Below are 22,606 nucleotides of genomic sequence, written 5' to 3'. Positions count from 1 at the left end.
GTTCAACTTAAAATATTTTTAGAACTTTTTATTCAGAATTTGTTAAAGTTACCAGGCACATAAGAAAAACCCATTTTTGCTTTTTTCGGTCTCAGACATGGGCACACCACAGAAGGATGTTATTATCAAGTCAGATGCACCCGACACCCTATTAGTGGAGAAGCATGCAGATTATATAGCATCCTATGGCTCAAAGATGATTACGAACACTGTATGTCTGAATATTTGAGAATGAGTGGCATCTATTGGGGTCTGACTGTAATGGATCTCATGGGACGGCTACATCGCATGAATAGAGAAGAAATTCTGACATTTATTAAGTCTTGTCAACACGAGTGTGGTGGAATAAGTGCTAGTATTGGACATGATCCTCATCTTTTGTACACTCTTAGTGCTGTCCAGATTCTTTCTATGATAGTATTAATGTTATTGATGTAAATAAAGTTGTGGAATATGTTCAGAGTCTACAGAAAGAAGATGGTTCTTTTGCTGGAGATATTTGGGGTCCCACTAAGCAGCTGGTCTAACTGGAGTTAATCGTCTGCTGGAAGTTCCAGCATGCACTGTGCTATTTATATCAGCATACAGGAGTACTGGAACAGAGGGGGCCAGTCTAAAAGATAAGGGCTGAATGCAGTGCAGGCAGGAGAGTCCAGCTGCTTCATGGGATGTGAAAATCTACTTTTATATAATAGGGAGAAATCAACACAAGATTCTCTTTTTGTGCGGTGGCAACTTTGGCTCTATTGGGGAAGCTGGATGCTATTAATGTGGAAAAGGCAATCGAATTTGTTTTATCATGTATGAACTTTGATGGTGGATTTGGTTGCAGGCCAGGTTCTGAATGCCATGCTGGGCAGGATTCCTGGCTATTACTAGTCAGTTGCATCGAGTAAATTCTGATTTACTTGGTTGGTGGCTTTGTGAACGACAGCTTCCATCAGGTGGACTCAATGGAAGGCCAGAGAAGTTACCAGATGTATGCTATTCTTGGTGGGTGTTGGCTTCCCTAAAGATAATTGGAAGGCTTCATTGGATTGACAAGAGAGAAACTGCGCAGTTTCATTTTAGCGTGTCAAGATGAAGAAACGGGAGGATTTGCGCACAGGCCAGGAGATATGGTAGATCCTTTTCACACTCTATTTGGAATTGCTGGATTGTCACTTTTGGGAGAAGAACAGATTAAACCTGTTAGCCCTGTTTTTTGCATGCCTGAAGAAATACTTCGGAGAGTGAATGTTCAACCTGAACTAGTGAGTTAGATTAGATCCCTTGATGCAAAAGATGCTTAGTGTAGTTTTACTGTTTTAACATTTCAGTATTTGAAGTGCTTAACAAACTTAATGGCTGCCATGTTAATATTTTGTACATGAATTGTGTTGATTTTAATAAATTATATAATTATACATATTGTAAATTAGAGATGTTTATTGTATCTTCAGCTTTCCATTTCCTTCTGGAATGCTGTTATTCTGAGCGTGATATTTTGTTTATGCTTCAATGTATTTATCTTGTCTCCATAACAGCAAACTGAGTTGAACTCTACTTAGCTGATGAAGTCTTGTGTTCTGATTTTCCCATGTACTCCCTTGATATGTTATATATAACTATAGTTAATATAAATTGGTCTTTGTCAATGAGAATGTTAACTGATAAAGAATTGATGAACCCCATAGGAATTAAAAGATGAAAAAAAATAAATGGCTGAAATTTGGGAATAAAAGAAAAAGAAAAACCCATTTTTATTAGTTATTGGTGGATATCTTGCTCTAATTTTTTTTTCTGCCCTTTTATCTTAATAAACTTAGATCTGTACTGAGGGAGGATATGTTATTTTTTACATGTCTGTTAGACATTAAAGGATAAAAGTTTGTAGGTAGTTAGCTACATGCATCTGAAGTTCAAGGAAAAGGCTATGTAGAGGTATAAATGTGAATTGTCATATCATAGTTAAAGCTGTAGGACTAGATATGATCACCTAAAGGGGTTGACAGAAGTCCAACAGTTCTTGGAAGAAAACTTGAAAAGGTCTGTAAAAGGTTTAAGGGGTGCCCAGAGCTCAAGAATCTGTTCCCCCTTGGGGAACATGTTAAGAATACTACTGCTTGACTGTCAATTCACTTATGAGCCACCTGCCTGCATGAAATGCTTTAAGTTAATTTTTTAAATTCCTTGTCACAGTTTTAAAGAGTATAAATATATTTCACAGGAAACTGTCATTATAAGGTCAGTGATGCCTGTATACACTGTTTTTCCTTTTGAATCATTTGAACAGTTATTACTTGGAATTTTTTTTCTCTCCAGAGTAATGTGAGTTTTTCATCATTAAACATTCTAGTCATTTTAGATTAATTTAATGCCCAGTTTGGTATATTATTATGATTCTTTTACCTACATTGTAAATATTATTGACTTCGTGAATCACACCAAATATCTGCTTTTCTTTGATTCCTAGGCAAATACTGTGGTCTGGGGTTGCAAATGAACCATTCAATTGAATCAAAAAGCAATGAAATTACAGTGCTGTTCATGAGTGGAATTCATGTTTCTGGACGAGGATTTTTGGCTTCATACTCGGTTATAGATAAGCAAGGTAATTTTCACTTTATATCATGATTCCCACATTTTACAGTTTCTGAAAACAAAAATGCAATGTTTTCTTTGAGTACCTGTTATCTGAGTTTGGAATACAGTAGGAAGACTGAACAGTTAATACCACATACATAAATCTGACAAAATTAGATCGGTTTCAGAATTTTAAAAATTAAGTATATTAACTTTATATAAAGTCTTTTTATATACTTACCATTCCTTAGTAGAAGAAATATTAAGTTTTCCACCTTTATAAGATTGGAACACAAATGATAATAACTTTAAAATATCTATCAGTGGGGCTTCCCTGGTTGCGCAGTGGTTGAGAGTCTGCCGGCCGAGGCAGGGGACACGGGTTCGTGCCCCGGTCCGGGAAGATCCCACATGCCGCGGAGTGGCTGGGCCCGTGAGCCATGGCTGCTGGGCCTGCGCGTCCGGAGCCTGTGCGCCGCGGCAGGAGAGGCCACGGCGGTGAGGGGCCCACGTACCGCAAAAAAAAAAAAAAAATCAGTTACTGAAATGTATCAATTTAAAGCTTTATTATCCACAGTTTACCACTTCATCTTACTGTGTTAAAAACCATATTACCATTCTTTTCAAAGAAGAGACTTGCATAGCACCAGGAGTAACCTGGGGAGTGCTCTCTGAGACACTACAAGATAAACATGAGATATTTTCTAGATTGTTAATATTTAGAATCTGAAGGGGGGAATTAAAAGCAAGGCTATTAAGTGAAATAGATACACACTATCTGTCTCATTAAAGTTTCATTAAGAGTGTGAGAGAGGAGAGCTGTTCTGTGTGAAAAAAGGCCTACTTTCCCTTAATTTCTAAGCTATGGAACAATGTTTGAAGACTAATAAAATCCCTCAGAGTGAAAAAGAAAACTCATTTGAATGGAATAATGGAAAGAAAAGAACTGGAAATGTTATGCTAAATGAACAATTAATATATTTGACAGAACGAGGAAAACTAAGGCAGTGTGGTGTTGTAGAAGGGGCACTAGGTAGCCCTGGAATCAAAGCCTGCCATTGCCGTGTACTAAGCAAGTGACCTCTGACCAGTCATTTCACCTCTGTCAGTTTCATCTGTAAATGGGTTAGTTGTGAGGACTAAATCTAATAATACATGTTTAGTGTCTGTAGGCACATAACATAGTAGGCAGAAGACAAATGTTAGTTTCCCCCCTTTGACTACTGTACACTAACACATCTCACTTTCCCCACTCCTGCCCCGCCCGCCACCATCAGAAGAGTAAGGTAGAAAACACAGAGTGAAATGATAGCTTTCCATCCTTTCGGTTTTACTTTGTGAAAGTCTTGGGTTGATGGGTGAGAGGATAGAAGATAATTACTTTGCTTCTTATTCTTCTTAAGTTTCTTGGTCGCAGTATCAGGTTAAATTATTTATTTTGTGTTTTCATATTTTCCCCTTTCTCTGTTATTTATTGAGTTAAAGGTTTCTGGAAAATAAGTATCTCCTCTTTACAAAAAAAAGTTTCTTACATTGGATATTTAAATTATGGAGCTTTTGATCCACGGAAACCTAAATGCCCTTATTAGAGTTTCTTAAGAATTGACAGTCATCTCAGATACCACAATCAGTATATTGTAGACTTATATACATCTATGCCAGATTTAAAATGGCTATGTCACTATTTTAGATGACTCTTAGCTTCCAAAGATTTTTTCGAAATATCCACCTTAATCAGGAACTTCTTTATAGTAACACTTTACAAAGTCATAATCATCTTGGGAAATCCTCATCTCACAGCTTGCTCCTGAATTTTTTCTTAATGTTTTTGTGCATTCTTACCCATCCATCAAGCATTTGTTTCATTTGAAGTGAATTGGCTAAGTTCAAGAGAACACTGGTTGAATTTCATATTACTTCTTCTTGGGTGGCCTTTCAGACATAATTTCTTGTAATGGCTCATTCATTTGAAGGCTGGTGCACTTTGGTTGAGAGTCTCAGTTTGTTTCCATCCAGGAAACTTAGCTGCCACACTGAATTCCATGAATATTTTCAAGGAACATCACTACATGTCCCCAGCTTGATAACCTAGTTAACGGTTTAGAGTATTTGGGAATGAAAAAGTTGTGAAAAATCTTGCTTCACTGGCTTCGTCATTTGTTAAACTGTCACAAAGACTTGTTAACGTTATAGTGTGATGTGTGGTTGATACAGCCATGATTTTGTGTAAGATAGACTAATTTTCATTACTTCTTACAAGAGCCCATTGCAAAATTATATTCCCTTCAGTGCCTTATTTCCTGCAATAGGCCTGGCACCGGGAAAACAGCAGTAAATGAGACAGACGCAATCACACCTTCACAGGGCTTACAGTACAGGGTTGGAAAAAGGCATTAAACACATGGTTACTTAATAGCAGTTATAATAAGTATGATGAAGGAAACATTCAAATAATGGGAGGCCAGAAGGGAGCAGGGAGTAGAAGATTGGTGAAGAGCAAAGCTCTCCTGAAGAAACCACTTCTGAGCCCAGAACCAAAGGATTAATTGGAGGTTCCAGACATACAGGGAAGAACATTGTAGGGAAGAGAGCAGCAGGTGCAAAGGCCTTAGGGTGGGAAGGAGCTTTGGAGGAACTGGAAAAATAACCAGCACAGCTGGGGTGAAATCAATGAGTGGTAAGTCACATTATTCAGGGCCTTGCAGAAAATGTAAGGGTTGGAGTTTTATCCCAAAAAAAGTGCATGGAAGCTGTTAGAGCAGAGTAGTGATGTGACTGGATTTATGTTTTTGTTTTTACGATTCCCTGATCTGTGAAGAACGGGCCCAAGAGAGAGAGGAAGAATTGTAGGGAGGCCAGGTAAGAGGCTATTTAGAGGGGACTGGATCAGAGATGACCAAATTAAGAGATCTTGCTATAAAAGTAGCTCCAGAATTAGGCCAGATTCTAATTTAATTCTTTTTAAAGACTTTTGAACCAGACATATCTTCTACAGGAAAACATTTCAGAGGATTAATATTCATTCTACCTGAGTTTATGTTGAAGTAAGAGGCTTCAGACACAAAGAAGCCTCTTGGATGAGGTGCTGAGCTGCTACAGTGCCTCGGTGATGTCTGGGGCACTGTACCTGGTGTGCTCTTCACTTTAGGGTCTAGTTTTCGTAACTTTTATTCCTCTCTGTTATTTTTAATGATCTTTGAGCAGTAGTTTCCAGTCTTTTACATTGACAATTACCACTTTTTTTTTTTTTTTGCGGTACGCGGGCCTCTCACTGTTGTGGCCTCTCCCGTTGCGGAGCACAGGCTCCGGACGCGCAGGCTCAGCGGCCATGGCTCACGGGCCCAGCCGCTCCGCGGCATGTGGGATCCTCCCAGACCGGGGCACGAACCCGTGTCCCCTGCATCGGCATGCGGACTCTCAACCACTGCACCACCAGGGAAGCCCGACAATTACCACTTTTAATTTTCACCTGTAAACCTCATTTTTGAAAGATTTTATCCACCAGTGAAAGGAAGTTTTCCTGTTTCTATTGGGTAGCAAAGAAAGACAGATAAAAATATTAATCAACACTTCAGTAATAATTAGAGGATTAGTAATTTACTCTGAGTTAGTATAATTCCATCAGATTCGAACTAGACTTTCTGAAATTGAAATTTTCATCTGAAAATGAAGATGTACGTGGATCCTAGACATATCCTGGGCAACATATTAGCAACCACTGTTTAGAAGTTCTGTAGAGAGAAACTCCTTAGTTACTGCTGGTCTTACTGAGAGAGGCAAAGCCAGCCACTCACAGGTCCAGACTCAGTAACTCAGATCTTTTAATCCAGAATAATAAATGATACCGACATTTTCATTCTAAAATGTAAATGTAAAAAACAGCATTTACCACTGGACTTGAAAAATAAAATAAATTTTATAGGTGATTTGCTCTAAATTCCTGGTTTTGAATCTGTCCAACATTAACCACTTTCTAAGAAAAGCTCAACATTTCTAGGATGACTCTGGGCAATAATTTTTTAGGTAATTTTAGTTACAGAACAACGAGCTCAGAAGGCATGTCTGCATTTGCATTGATAGCTTCAGGTCTTTTAAGGCAGCCTCTGTTTGTTATGTGCCATCAATTTGGGGCGGGGTGTGTATGTGTGTGTGTGTACACATATATATGTATATGACCAGCTGAAAAGTGATAGTCTGATATTCCTTTTTTAGAACATGAATTATCACTTAAAAAGTAATGTTAAACCTCATTACTTCAAATTTTACCAATCCAGAATTTTGTATTGGTCACTTTAAAGTTTGCCTTTATTTTTTTAGGAAAAAACAGGAGCTAGTTTAAAATTACATGTGAAATAAAATGATCCAATGTAGATGTGTTAACATGCTGCCTAATTGGAACTCATAAACACTTGTTTATTCATTGCTTCCTGACAATGTGCTTAGGACTTGGGGACAGCTGAGCCTGACAAATATTCCCATTTGACAGGGTTATTATTGCTATATGCTGGGTTATTTTTAGACTTAACACCGATAGTATAAAAGGTTTTAATTGCTACATTCTTTAACCACATTTTTTTGCAAATATTTTCCATTTCTTCCATCTTCCATCGGATTATATTAACTTGTAAATGAAACATAGGGGCGGAATAGAGAACTCCTTTCTAATAGAGTCCAGATTTCTGTAACTGGTTGTTTTTTTCTTGCATAGGATGTTTTTGGTTTTGAAAATAGAGCATGAATTCCTTAGATTGTTTGCTACCTTAATTGTACAGTAATTTTATAGGATCCTTTCTGTTTTGAGTGCTACCCTTAGCTATGTTTCTATTTTTAGTTTTTCTGTTGTGTTCCTAATTTTTGTTGTTGTGTCTGGCAAACGTTTTAAAACTTTTAAACTATTTAGTAAGATTTTATTAATGAAGTCTCAGTTTACATGCATATTTTTAGATTTGTCCTTATTTATACACAAATGAATATGTATAGTGTTTGTGTGTATACATGCAGAAAAATATCTGTATTTTGATGTCAACTTGTACAACAAAGGTGCTGATGAATAAAGTGTTACCTATTTTGCAGAGAAATTTATAAACAAAATTAATTTGTTAAGGTGGTATAACCCAAAGAGGCAATTCACCTTTATGAGATAGAGTTTATTTCAGACTGACAGATAACCTCAAGAGCACCTTAATGATTTTAAGTGTTTTCTATGTGTTTTGGTTTTTTTTTTTTTTTTAGTAAGTTAGCAATTCTTTTAAGGGGCTAAGTATGTGTTTGTGCTATCTTGTGCTATCCGGGGGACAAATTCATTCACTGCTACTCTTACTAAGATATTATTAGTGTCCTCGATACTAGGTTACAAAAGAATTTTAATGTGTCTTACAATCTTTAATATTTTTAATGTCTCTTATATTTTAATATAAGATGTCTTATGTTATTTCAATATGTCTTCTAATGTCTTTAATATGTCTTATATTCATTTTTTAGTATATAGAAATTTAGGTGTGGAGAGGGTTTGATCTATCCATATGTAGCTTGTAGCCTATTTGACTTATTGCTTAGGCAACTGAGCCATGCCTGCATCATCTGTGAAAAAAAAAAATTGACTGTTTTCATCTGAGAAAATTTTTCCTGAGCTCCTGTTGTGGACTCAGCTTCCATAGATGGCATTGTAATATTTCTAAGAGAAACAAGATTTATTCTCTATTCTCAGTATGTAAAAGGAGATTAGATGTAAAATACCACATAAATTATCTGCCACTTAGTAAATGTTAGTTGATGCGGAATCATGGTAAATTATGTTTTATTATATATGTAAATTTCCCTTCACTAGATTGCACATGGTACAAATCAGTGCCAGGTTCCTATCGTGGAAACAAGGAATTATTCCCAAGGTCACACAATAATATTGACACAAGAATTTAGCAGAAAGATGAGCCTTGTCCCACATCCTCTAGCTCTTGAACAAAGTAGCTATCTGTACACCTGCAATGCAAGGTTGCTGACAAAGTGAGAATTGGGAAAGAATGACCTCGGGTCCCTTCAGTTTCTGGAGAATTTGTTATTTAAAAGAATTTCAGAGCAAATAAAGGAGAAGAATTTGTAGTATACATTGTCTTGCTTCGTGTATTTTCTTCTTTCTGGTAAATATAATTACTTAGTTACAGTGCTTTATGCTTCCTTGAGTTAGAATAAATAAAGGCACTCAAGCATCCCTTCCCTCAGAAGTAAATGGCTTCAGCTGGACAAAAATTATACCCTGCAGCTAATATAGTTGGTGATATACTCTCGTAAGTGATGGGTACTGACACTGCTGAGAGTCTTTTCAATTTATTCAAGAGCACAAAACAGAGTATTAATTGCGGGAAAATCTAAATCTCTTTCACAATCCTTTAATCTCAGGAATAGACAGTGCTGTCGATCAAAAATATTTCTAAGTTAGTAGCCAATATGCTGATATTTTTTATTATTTGTGAACTTATAAAATATCATATTTTCATGGTATTACATGTGGGTTAACATTAGGTATCATGTTTTTAAAAATATTTCATGGAATAACTATGAAGTTCCCAAGCCTATGCAGTTACTATATATTAGAAAAAATTTTAATTGTACTTTAAATAAAACCCTGTGTATAGGATATCAATTATGCCTCATAGTAATATTGCTAACTAAGTTAGAGCTGTCTTAGAAAATCTGATGTTGATGTCTTCATTAAGAAAACCCTGAAATCTGTCATCCTGTTGTTGATTATTGGCTCATCTTTGTTTTCGTATTTTTCTTGTGCTCTTCCTCATGGTCACATAATCCTGCCTTCAAAACCCCACGGAGGCCTGCCTCCTCTTTAAAGCCTTCTGAGGTTAAGGAAGGCAGATGTTAGAGCAGCTCTTTTTATAGGGATTATGATCACACTCACTTTGGGTTAGACTCTGCTGCCAAAACTAGTGTAGAATGTGCACTGTAGATGCCACCTCTTCTTTGGGCCGCGCGGGGGAAATGAGGGAGTAGAGTGCTGTGAGCTTCAGCAGAATCCCTGAGGGCGTTCTGCGTACTACTGCTGCCATTCCCTGCTGTCCAGAGCACCCAAATGAAGTTCACAGTATATTTGGTGTTTCGTGTAGTAATGTATATGTTATAAGTATTCTTTTGTATGTATTAAATATTGGAGTAAAATTACCAAAAAAAAAAAAAAATCCCATCCAGAAGCTCTTAGTTGAGAACTGAGTGAATTAAATACTGCTCTTCACTGTGAACATATATCACTGATTTTCTAGTATTGTGTGCTAGTATTGTGTTAGAGTGGATCCAGCTTGATTATTGAGCTGACAATCAGTACTTTATCAGTACTTATTATTATAATCACTGCCCTAAGCACTTTACGTGGAATGCGTACTTTTAATTAGCGCAGGTCAGAAACCTTCAAGTTATGTTTGACTCTGTCTCAAACTTCACATCCATCACCACCTCTCTGAATATATACGTACGTATATCAGAATTTGACTACATCTCTTGGCCTCCACTGCTACACTACTTCACGTTACCATCAACTTTTACCTCAATTATGGCAAGAGATTCCTCCCTGACCTTTGTTTCTGCCCTTTTTCCCCTTCAGTCTACTCTCAACCCAGTGATCAGTGTGATCCTATTAAATCGAAGGTCCCATCTCATTCTGCCCAGTGTCCTTACCTCCAAGACACCGTTAGGATATGGCTTCTCATGACTTGTTTGGCTTCATCTCTTACTTGTCTTCCCCTTGTTCGCTCTGGCCTCAACAATGCTGGGCACACTTCCTTCTGAGGGCCTTTGTGATTCCCTTTGACTGTTCTCTGTTATCCACATACCTGATACCTCACTCCCTCACCTGTTTTAGAGTTTTATTCAAATGCTTCCTTTTCAGTAAGGCCTACCCTGACCACTCTACTTAAAATTGCAACCCCTTAACTTTCCCTAACTTCCTTCATTTTTCTTGTGTATTTATTATCGACTAATACACTATATATTTTTCTTATTTACATTGTCTATTTTTTCTTACCCCCACAGGAGGTACACTTCATATATGCAGGGATTTTTGTCTGATTGTTCTTTGCTCCATCTATAGCACCTAGAAGAACACCTAATCATAATACATACTTATTAAAAACTGTTGAATGCATGAACAAATAAATAAATAAACAAACTGCCAATCTTGGCTCTGTCTTTTACTAAGCTTATTTCATCCATCAATGCAAATATGCTGTATATGAAAGGAAATTATTACTGCCTCTATGATAGCTTCTTTTTCTTTCTTGTTTTTAAGATTTTAATAATAGTTTTATTGAGATAATTCGCATACCGTACAATTCATCTACGTAAAATATACAGTTCATTGATTTTCAGTATATTTAGGGTTGTGCAGTTATCACCACAGTCAGTTTTAGACCGTTTTCATCACCACAAAAGAAACCCTGTAGTCAGTAATAATCAAGTAATAATCACTACCCATTTGCTAGTCTTTAACCCCCTCCAGTCCTAGGTTACCACTAATCTACTTTTATCTCTCTAGATTTACCTATTCTGGATATTTCATATAAGTGAAATCATGTAATATGTGCTCTTTTGTGACTGGCTTCTTTCACTTAGCATGTTTTCGAAGTTGATCCATGTTGTAGCATGTATGAGCACTTACTTTTTATTGCCAGGTAATATTTCATTTTATGAATATACCACTTCTTTCACATTTTGTTTACCCATTCATCAGTTGATGAACATTTGTGTACACGTGTTGTATGGACACATGTTCTAAATTTTCATGGGTATATACCTGGTAGTGGAATTGCTGGGTCATATGGTACCTCTGTATTTACCCTTTTAAGGCACTGACAGACCATTTTCCAAAGCAGTTGTACCATTTCACAATTCCACTAGCAATATATGAGGGTTCCAGTTTCTCCACATCCTTGCCAACACTTGTTACCTGTTTTTTTGATTCTAGTCATCCTAGTGGGTATAAAGTGGTATCTCACTGTAATTTTTATTATTATTTCCCTGATACTTAATCATGTTGAGTATCTTTTCATGTGCTTATTAGCCATTTGTATATCTTCATTGGAGAACTGTCTATTCAGATCCTTTGCTCCTTTTAAAATTGGGTTAGGGACTTCCCCGGCAGTGGTTAAGACTCCGAGCTCCCAATGCAGGGGGCCTGGGTTCGATCCCTGGTCAGGGACTAGATCCCACATGCCACAACTAAAGATTTGGCACAGCCAAATAAATAAATAAATTTTTTTTTAATTGGGTTATTTGTCTTTTTAATGTCTAGTTGTAATAATTCCTTACGTATTCTGAATACTAGATCCTTATCAGATACATGCTTTGCAAATATTTTCTGTCATTCTTTGGCTTATCTTTCTTGTTCATGATAGCATTCTTTGAAGCACAGCAATTTCAAATTTTGATGAAATCAGTTTATGTGTTTTTATGTATTTGCTTATGCTTTTGGTGTCATATCTAAGAAACTGTTGCTTAATCCAGAGTCAAGATTTATACCTATATTTTCTTCTAAGTGTTTTATATTTTTAGCTCTTGAATTTAGATCCACCTTGAGTTAACTTTGTTTGTTTGTTTATTTTTTTGTTTCTTTGCTTTTTTTTTTTGCGGTACGCGGGCCTCTCACTGTTGTGGCCTCTCCCGTTGCGGAGCGCAGGCTCCGGACTCGCAGGCTCAGCGGCCATGGCTCACGGGCCCAGCCGCTCCGCAGCATGTGGGATCTTCCCAGACCGGGGCGCGAACCCGTGTCCCCTGCATCGGCAGGCGGACTCTCAACTGCTGCGCCACCAGGGAAGCCCTGAGTTAACTTTTATATATGATCTGAGGTAGGGGTTCGGTTTCTTTCTTTTGCATGTGGATATTCAATTGTCCCAGCATCATTTGTTAAAAAGACTGTTTTTACCCCCATTAAATTGTCTTGGCACCCTTGTTGAAATCAATGACTGTAAATTTGAGGGTTTATTTCTGGACTCTTAGTTCTATTCCATTCATTATGATAACTTATACATTGCTGTGAGAAGTTTGAGTCAGATGGTTCCCTTTGAGTTGCATTCATCTTGCCTAGGCTGTGTTCTTGTTAACTGGGTGCCTTATAGTAATAGTGATTTTCTGGAAGGCTGTTTACTTGGGAGAAGCTTTCTAGAAAGACACGTTTTAAAGTTTCTCAATTCCCTGCTTAATTGATGTTTTCTTTGCCTTCATGGAGTTGTAAAGGTCAAAATCTCTAATCGTGACTTTCTTTTTCTTTTGTCTTCTTGGCTCTCCTTATAGCTTTCCATTTGGAATTCGTATTTTCCTCTTAGGGAGCTGTTTTGAGCCCCCATGGAATTTGAGAGCAAGGTCAAGTGAGTTGCATACATTTGTGCAAAATCTGGAGTTTCAGCACTGCATGGGCTTTATTATAATAAAGCCCTCTTCTAATCAAGTATATCCATAGTTGACTGGGAGATTCTGGCATGTAGCCTGAAGGTAATAGGGCCAGCTGGCAGTCTTCTTATGGCTTGAATGCCATGTTGGACCACACAGGTACCTTTTCATCCCAGGCTATTAATCTTAGAAGTTCAGTTTCTAATCTTAGAAGTTGGAAACTCTTTTGGTGGAACAGGAAAGTGGAAAATCAGTTCTTATTGATGCTGTGTAAAGATTGCCAGGAATATCTATAGAATATACAGGTAATTCAGTTTGTCTGCTTTTCCTAGTCAGTTAACCAGGTGATAGTGAACCTCTATCCAGGCATGTATCCTCTTAAACTCCTAAAATACAGATTTAACTTAATCATCATTCAAGTACCTGTACTATGTAGATATTCATCCATGTAATCTCTCTCAAAATACCACTTTCCTATTAAACAGTTATTATGCTCTAGTTCTTTCAAGACACATACCAGTTGGATAATAAACACATAATTTTTCTTCAGAATTGTAAAATAGAATAATCAGTTATTCTGTGCTTGACATTGATTTAACAAATATTTGTACACCTTCAGTGTGCTGGGAAGAATGCGAGGTGTTATCTCTGTCAGTGTATTGGGAACCCTCGGCACAGTGTTTGGCTAGCATTTATAGGTGAAATCACTCACCTTTGTGATTGGCTTAGGACCTTCTTCCAGGTTTTCCCCCTACAGGTTAGTCCATGATTGGACTTAGCCAAACACGCCAACAATCAGAAGCTTTTATTCATCCATTTATTCAATAAATGTTGATAGAAAGCCTCCTGTTATGCCATATGCTGTGATTGCTGCTGGCGATACAAAGGTGAAGACTGACAGCCTCAGTCACTACCCATGGGCTAGGCATCATAAAATGATGTTGCTTATCAACACTAAAATGATTGCAACAGATCACTCTTATGTGACACATGGTACTATGAGAACATCTAATAGTCATCCATTCGTTAAACCAAAAATCCCTAAGTGCCTACTGTGTGCTAGCACAGTTTGACTTGCGAAGATCAGGAACAGCTTCTGAGGGGATGCGACAGTTAAGCTGAGATCTAGAGGGGAGTGAGCCAGGTGAAGGGATAGTGGATGCGCCTTCCTGGCCGAGAGCACAGAGGAAGAGGAAGAAAGCTAGTATGAAAAGAGGCCAAGACGGGCAAAACCAGACTGAGGTCGGACCTTGGGGGCTGTGTTGAAGACTTTGCCCTTTGTCCTAAGAGCAGAAGGAAACCACTGAAATGTTTGAACCAGAAGCCACCTTTTTACACAAGCCTGTGACCTAGGTCTTAATTAGACAAGGTTAGCTCTTACACAGATTTGATTTTGAGATAGGAAATGTTAAAACTTTAAAGTTCTGTCTTATGCAGAGTGTGCTTTAGAATTACCTGGAGGACTTGTTAAAATAGCTTTCTGGGCCCCACTGCCAAGAGATGCTGTAGGTCTAGATGGTGTTCAAACTTTTGAATTTCTAGTAACTTCCCAGAAGATACTGCCGCTGCTGGTCCTACTCCTGGACCAGATTTTGAGTTGCAGTTAGTTAGAGCCACAGAATTAACTCACCTTTCATTTGTTATTGTTTCCCTCATGCGTAACCAGCAAAGGATCATTTTTAGTCATATAGTAACAAGAAATATTTGTTTCAGAAGCTATCAATATATTTTATAGAAGCTACTTCAGGGCTATAAATTATACTTATCTGTGTGCCGTCCATGTGTGTGATACGTGATTCTATGAGGCGATGTGGTGTATTCAATATTGAGCAGACATAGCCCCAGAAGTCCAGATACTTAAAGAAATTGTGCTTGCCAAAACCTTATAAAAAGTTAAAGTACTACCTTGATAGCTGTTAAGATTTTGAAATTTAGAACAATATGATATGGGTTTGGAAACAGTTGGTGTTTCAGCAAGAATAAACCTATTATTATTGAATCCGTTTTTGTTTTTTTTTTTTCCTAGATCTAATTACTTGTTTAGACACTGCATCCAGTTTTTTGGAACCTGAGTTCAGGTATGACCATATTTGTGACTTTTTTTTCTTAAATGTTGCTCTTCATCTACTTCATCCTCATCTTATGTACTTAAGATTAATGTATATGGTGTGACTCATAATCATTGTTCTGAGACATCAGTAAACCAGAGCTTATGTAAAACCACTGAGTTGCCATGTTTAAATTTTGCCTTAACTTTTAACATTTGAATCTTCTCCACAATGGAAGTATAATTTGGACATACTTTAAAAGTAGGATTAGTCACTCTTCAAAATCTGGCAAAACTCCTAATAAAGGTAGAAGATCCATTTATCTTTGCTCAGAAAGAAGTAACAGGAGGGTTTAGGCTGTTAGAGAATTCCTCACTGTTCTTACCCAGGTGGCATTTTTATTAATACTACCATTTCCCTGCTTTACACCCTTGTCTCTTGCTTGGACTAGGATTAACTTGTAATTGGTTTCCCTTTTCTAACCTTTGCTGGCTTTTTTCTGCCACTCACATTCTGCCAAGTTATTTTCTAAAATCTGTATTCGATCACTCCTCTGCTTTGAAATCTTCAGGAGCTACTTATTATGACAAAATGCCATCCCTATTCATTAGCCTGGTTTTCAGGGTCCTTCACAAGTAGTCTTTGGGCCATTTTTCTAGTCTAACGTTAACGTACTCATGTTGAAACATCCCTGGATTATTTATACTGCTCTGAGCTCTCAGAACTTTTGTCTGGAATCACTTTATTCTTCTCTGTTTAGCAAATTCATTCTCATCTTTGAAGACCCATCTCACTCACCTCCCCCAACTTGCTACTGCTCCCCAAAGAACCTTCATTTTGTCTTCAGGAATGGTACTCTCTCTGTGGGCTGGTGGGGCTCTTCAGCCCTCGTCGGGGGTTGTGGCCAGCAGAGGTAACCCTGGCATCGGTGTATGTCACACGGCCCTGCCAGAGGATCAGCTGTCTTGGACCCTCCACTCTCCAGCTCCGTCATCACCACCCACATGCAAGCTGCCGTCCTTTCTCGCCTGGACTGCCTAACAGTGTCTTATCCTCCACTCATGGCCCTTACAGTCTCTTTTCTTTCCAGGAGCCAGAATAACTTTTTTAAAAAAAATAAAAATCGGATGATATGTATAGACCATCAAAATCCTTTGTTGACGTCCTCTTTTTACTTAGAAATATACTCCAAGACTCCTCACCACAGCCCCCTGGCTTCTGCATGATCTGATCCCTGTCCCCCCTTCCAAGCTTCTCTCAGACTAACCTTACCTTTCTCACTGCACTCTACCTGCACTGGTTGTCCTCGATTCCAGGCACACACAGGCCATCCTGCCTCAGGGACATGCTTTTCCTTCTGGTTGCGGTGCACATCCCTGCACTGTTCCAGTGACAGCCGGTGGTTCTCTGCTGAGGCTTCCCTTCGTCAGAGCCCCGTCCACTGACCGAGGCAGTGCAGAGCCCTGCATATGAACACAAACTCTGGAGCCCATCTACCACAACACAACTGCGTGACCTGGGCACACAGCTCATCAGTTTCCTCATCTGTAAAATGAGGATAATAATAATACCTACCATGTAGGGTTCTTATGTGGATGACTTGAAGTGTACTTAGAATGTTGCCTGGGACATAGTAAGTTTGCTGAATGTTTGTATTACTTTTATTGTTAGATTCCTCCTGGTTATTTCATAGAGTGCCTTTTCTTTATAGCATAATCATAATCTAAATCTAATTAATCATAATCTAATGAATCTAAAGTATCCATTTAATGTATTCTCCCACCACGGGAATGTAAACCCAGTGAGGCTGGCACCATATCTGCTTGGTTGACCTTTGTAAACCCGGTACCTAGCACAGCCCAGCACTTAACAGACAATGTAATAGACATTCATGTAAATGTGTTAAGTGGGTAGGTGGATGAGTGAGTGAGTAAATAAATGAATGCCAAACATTTTTTTTAAATCGACTTAAATTTGATCAGTAGAGAGCTGGTGAAATAAATTGAGCCTCATCCACAAAGTCAAACGTAGCTATTAAATATTATGAATAGCTCTTACAGGAGAAATATGTCTGCCATTCATTATGAAGCAAAATAAAGCAGTATGTAGAATATGAAATAATTTTTGTATATATGTATGTGAAGACGTGTAAACAGTTGGAAGAAAATCTTAAGGGCTTTTTAGAAGTGGTGGTTCTCTCAGAGTGGTGAGATTATGGTATTTACATTGAACTGAAAACTGGGTAAGTGACATTTTTTGGTCTTTTTCCCCAGAAAGTACAGCACTATATACCCTTTAACTTGCTTTTATTTCACAGCAAATACTGCCCCGCTGGTTGTCTGCTTCCTTTTGCTGAGATATCTGGAACAATCCCTCATGGATATAGAGATGTAAGTTGGATATAGACTTATGTTAAAGTGATGATAAAACTTCATTTTTTTGAACTCCTTCATAGATAGATGTGTAATCTATTGTGTATCTTTATCTGGATTTTTATTTTCTAGGAATTACTTCTTTTTAGTAATATGTAACATTTTGTTGTTTTTCTTCTGCTAAAAACCTGTTCTGTGTTGTATTATCAATAATCTATCCCATGTTTATTAAGAAAACTGCCCAGATCAATTAATTTCTAGAGGAAGAAGTATAAGTGTCTTGTTTATGAATTATCAAAAGAAAATTTAAAACTAATCTTTTATCTTTCCTCCCTGAAGTCCTCACCATTGTGCATGGCTGGTGTGCATGCAGGCGTAGTGTCAAACATTTTGGGTGGCCGGATTAGTGTCGTAATTAGTAAAGGCATCCCGTACTATGAAAGTTCTTTGGCTAACAACGTAACGTCTGTGGTGTAAGTATATATGCTATTTATAATAAGCGTGTTGCACGGGGTGGGATAGGGATGAGTTAGACCTGAGCAGTATCACTGTTGATGGTGTTCATGAAATAACCTTTGTGTGATAAGGACAGACGTTGATGGTGTTCATGAAATAACCTTTGTGTGCTCGATATCTGAGTGTATTGACGAGCGCAGGCAAGGTCTTGCTATCTTGGCTTGTTCTCTGTCAGAAAGGTTGGTAGTCATTTGGAAGAGTGATTTGTTTCTTCTTTTCTAAGTGTTGAAAGAGCCCAGAGTGAGTCTAGAAGTATATTGCCAAATCCTTACTTCGTTTTAAAGATCAGAAGGCATAACTAACTACTCTGTTCCTTATAGCCTGTGTGGCCCATGATGGATTAGGATAATTGAAACGCTTTGAATATAAATCAAATTTTGACGTAAATCAGAGATAGTATTATGAATCCCTCTCATCCCAAGAGAATATTTTAAGAATGTATTTTCATGGTATTTATGATCTACTGTATTACAAAACATAGACTAGGCATCAAAAGCAGGAGAAATTGAAACATTGAATAGAAACATAGTATGGGCGATCTATTTGTAAATCTTGCATCTTAGACATGCTCGGTCCTGCAGACAATAAGCGGAATTGAAGCCAGCTTCTCTTCAGGTCCTAGGCCAGTTTCATTCAGAAGGCCAAGAGTGTGATCCATACTCAAGACAGTATAAAGCAGGAGGCAGCAAACTTTTTCTGTAGAGAGCCAGCTAACAAATATTTCAGACTTTATGGGCCACATGTCTGTCACTCATTCTTTTTTGTTTTATTTACAACTTTTTAACTATGTAGAAACTGTTCTAAGCTTTCTGGCCATACAAAACAGGCCATGCATGGGCTGTCATTTGCTCATCCCTGCTCTAGAGTCAGCTACCTTTCCTTCCTCTGGTTTCTTCTGGATGATTTTATGCAGATTGTTTCATTCCTTTCCACTGTTACACCTTTAGAAAGAATTTTTTTCATGTGTTCTCTCTTTCATATTTAAAAAAACGGACAGGTTGCATCCATTTGTGATGGTTTGAGCGTTGTGCTAAAGGCAGGAGCATACACTGATGATTTTGATGATTTTATCCCTCCAAGTTCCTTAGGGCTCTTTGACCTGCCATATGGTGAACTGATAACTAACAATCCCACCCCTCCACCCTCCCTAAGCACCTATTCTGCCGGTTACTTTGAAATTCAAATGCAGTGCTACATTGTAACACTGAAACTTTTTCTTAGATACATTGATTTCCTGTAACAAATGCAGTCTCTCTTAGTAGTAGCCAGCTTTTCTTCTGTTTGCCCCAGGAAGCTTGAGCCTCTTTCTATGAGAATTACACTTTTCATTATATATTCCCAAAAAGCAATTGCCACAGAAACACTTTAGGAATCAATTTATTTCATGAAAAAGAAATAAAATAAGTACATATTGAAGGTTGCATGGATGCACTTGCATAATCATATATGAAACTAGGCACTAGATACTTGTAGAGAAAATTGATTATGCTGTCTAATAGATAGCCGTAGATGGTACTTAGTGAAATAAAAACAAAAGAAAGCTTTGCTAAGACAAATATGAGGAAATCATGTGGTTATACGAGTGTCACAAAAAAAGTCTTTCTCTCTTTCAGGGGACACTTATCTACAAGTCTTTTTACATTTAAGACAAGTGGTAAGCCTCTCATGGACTTTATAACTTATCATAATTTGTATAATAGCCAGTATTTTTTGAACACTGTACATCAGGCACTTTGCCATTGCTAGGTTGGGTTTTGGGTTTTGGGGTTTTTTTGCACTTTCTCACTTAGTTATCACGAATAACTCTATGAGGTAAAAGACGTGCTTAATAATTTAATGAATGGAATAAACTGGAGGTTTTATATTAATAGGGAAATGATCATGTAAGCATGGAAGTTACCTTAGAAAAAGGGAATTTTGAATATGTCTGAAGTAATTAACTCAATCAACAGAAAATATTGAGTGCCTTTTTTCATTTGTCAGGCACTGTTCTGGTGCTAGTGAAACAAAAGTGAGCAGAATAAACAAAATTGTGCTTTCCTGGAGCTTACATTCTGGAAGTGAGAGATTGACAATAAACAGTGGATAAGTAAATGAATGTTTATAACGTCCTGCTTACAGTATTATAAAAGATGTAGAAAATAAGGCAAGGAAAGACGACAGGCAGTTCAGAAGGGACAGGTTCGAAGTTTAATGTTGGTTGGGTCAGGCCTCTTGGAGAATGTGACATCTGAGCAAACACCTGGAGGAGGTAACAGAGCGAGTTGCCCTCTGGGGAGAGTATCCCAGGGAGAGGGTAATGTGTTGCCATTCAGCTAGTGATTACTGCTGTGAATAAATACGTCTGTACGTTCTCTGATGAGACACGAAGACATAGACCCAAGAAACATTTGCATACTTTTGAAACCCTCTAGTACAGTATATTGTCAGCATAGTGTATGTTAATTAAAGGAACAATTAGAGTTTCCAATGAGCAAGTGTTTAGAGATTTTTGAGTTTATATCTGGAAACCAAATTACTTTCTTCTTTGTTTCAGGTTGTTATGGAACACTGGGCATGGAATCTGGCGTGATCGCCGATGCTCAAATAACGGCATCATCTGTGCTGGAGTGGACGGACCACACAGGGCAAGAGAACAGCTGGAAACCCGAAAAGGCCAGGCTGAAAAAACCTGGACCTCCCTGGGCCGCTTTTGCCACTGATGAATATCAGTGGTTGCAAATAGATCTGAATAAGGAAAAGAAGATCACAGGTTAAGAGACACAATTTTCTAGATGATTTATAATACTAATTTCATTTGGAAACCTGGTGACATCTAAGAATTTCAAAGAAAATTAGGTCGCTGCAAATTTAATTATATGGTTTTAAGTTTAGTGTACTGGTGTTAATATTGACCGAAGTTGGTTTTATAAAGCATGGCAAAGGAGAGGAGTTGGTATTTGATTCTTACTAGCGTTTCTTTTCATTGTAAAGAGATTCTTTTAAGGTCGTGTTTCAGGAAAGGGATCTTGCGACATCTGAAATAACCATCGCCTATAGTCATTAAGAGAAATTTGTGTTCAAGGAGTCCATTTTAAGTGCTACAAATAATATTCCACATGTGCCAAGTATAAATTTAATTATTTAGAGCAACTTAGATGGTCAGAATAATTGGTTAGGATTGGTTTAGATAATTTTGTTAGATTTATTTTGCTTTGGTTCTAAAAATAATACCAGTAATCTTCTTTAATCTATTCATTCCCAGGAAGTCATTCTTTCTCAGTAGGTGAACTATATTTTGCAGTGTCGTGAACACAAGCTGCCAAAATACAATAGTCCTTTCCTTACATGTGCCTGTCATTCTTCTTGTCTCTACAAGGGAGCAAAGCCGAGAATTTAGTTAGCATTAGGATGAAAACGTGCACTTAGATATGGTAATGTGCCAGAGACAAAAATGTTTCAACAGTACATTTTAGGTGTTAATGCTTCAATGATGAACAAACTTCAAAGATCAGACCGTGAGCACTAACAAAAGGACCTCTCCATTCCCAGGCATTGTAACCACCGGCTCCACCATGGTGGAGCACAATTACTATGTGTCAGCCTACAGAATTCTGTACAGTGATGATGGGCAGAGATGGACTGTGTACAGAGAGCCTGGTGTGGAGCAGGATAAGGTAAAATGATTACCAGAGTATTTTTAAAGAACATTAAAAAGGGGGATGGGGGGTAGGTGGCCTTTGCCAAAAGCCACAGAAGCTCTTCCTGTGTGATATAAAAATTAAATATCATTTGGTCTTACTCTGCCCTCTTCTGGTTATTTTAGGTAGTGTTAGTTATTGGCCTTACCCTTCTACCTGTGGTTAGGAAATTCTCAGTGCTTCTAGGTCCCTTTTGATGATTGTAAGGGTAAGTACTTTCCTGATTTTTTTTCCAGTACGTTTTAATTCACTTGTTTAAATAATTCATTAAGAAATAATAAAAAGGAACTTTAATTTCTTGTCCTTAAAAAGATTTTCTTATCAATCCACAGAATGATGTAGAGCCTAACTTGTTCCTAGATTTCTACTCTAGGCCAGCGGGGGTGGGGACAAAAGAGCTAAAGGTAGAAGGGCATTAAATTGTAGGATATTATAGAAAGGTCATGTCAAGATCACCTCACCAACTTTTGTCGTAGAAAACAACTTTTTTTCCACCTGAAGAATTTCCTTAACTTCTGTGGTAATAATGAACTGTTGTTCTAGTTAGCAAAAAATGACAATGCTTAGGGTTAGAGAGCAAGTAGGTAGAGGTGGCTATCAACTAGAGGTTTGTTACTTTCACCTGGGCTCCTGGACACTGATCCACCCACCACAAGGGGTCCCTGTCCCCAAGGAAGGTGGATGCCTCTCATCTAGAATTGAAATTATGAGCATATTTTTTTCAATGAAACCTCCCTGTGAGTTTTGTTTCAATTTTATGATACTATCAGTTCTCTATCATATACATGATATGCTAATATATTTTCACTTGCCACTTTTCTCATCTCTCTGTTCAAAAAACTCCAGGGATTCCCTTTAATCTTTCATATGGATCTAAACTCTTCAGCTGTTACTCAAGGCCTTCTTTCCTCTCTTCTGCTTGATATCACATGAACTTCAATCTTTGGTGAGCCTCCACCCCTTGAAGCAGATAAAAATATTGTCTCTGAATCTAACTTACTTCTGCCTAATGCCCCCAAACTTACTTTTTACTATTAGC

General features: G+C 37.8%; 1 protein-coding gene and 1 pseudogene across 2 annotated transcripts in view; both read left to right on the top strand.

Annotated features, from left to right (window-relative positions):
- The window catches only part of DCBLD2 (discoidin, CUB and LCCL domain containing 2), an 87,094-nt gene that overhangs the window by 48,480 nt on the left and 16,008 nt on the right, over positions 1 to 22,606 (top strand). The window contains exons 3-9 of the mRNA XM_082840259.1: positions 2,456 to 2,593; positions 14,978 to 15,029; positions 17,317 to 17,389; positions 17,711 to 17,844; positions 19,501 to 19,541; positions 20,424 to 20,639; positions 21,419 to 21,543. Coding sequence (XP_082696385.1) covers positions 2,456 to 2,593; positions 14,978 to 15,029; positions 17,317 to 17,389; positions 17,711 to 17,844; positions 19,501 to 19,541; positions 20,424 to 20,639; positions 21,419 to 21,543 — 779 coding nt within the window. The remainder of the gene's footprint in view (positions 1 to 2,455; positions 2,594 to 14,977; positions 15,030 to 17,316; positions 17,390 to 17,710; positions 17,845 to 19,500; positions 19,542 to 20,423; positions 20,640 to 21,418; positions 21,544 to 22,606) is intronic.
- On the top strand, positions 98 to 1,326 carry LOC309962166 (geranylgeranyl transferase type-2 subunit beta-like; annotated as a pseudogene). Its single transcript has 2 exons — positions 98 to 503; positions 696 to 1,326. The product of its transcript is annotated as a geranylgeranyl transferase type-2 subunit beta-like (transcript).

The sequence above is a fragment of the Leucopleurus acutus genome, assembly GCF_964270905.1.
Source record: "Leucopleurus acutus genome assembly, chromosome: 5".
In the NCBI taxonomy this organism is placed as follows: domain Eukaryota; kingdom Metazoa; phylum Chordata; class Mammalia; order Artiodactyla; family Delphinidae; genus Leucopleurus; species Leucopleurus acutus.
Note: the sequence above shows the minus strand (reverse complement) of the source record. Positions and strands in the feature narration are given on the sequence as shown.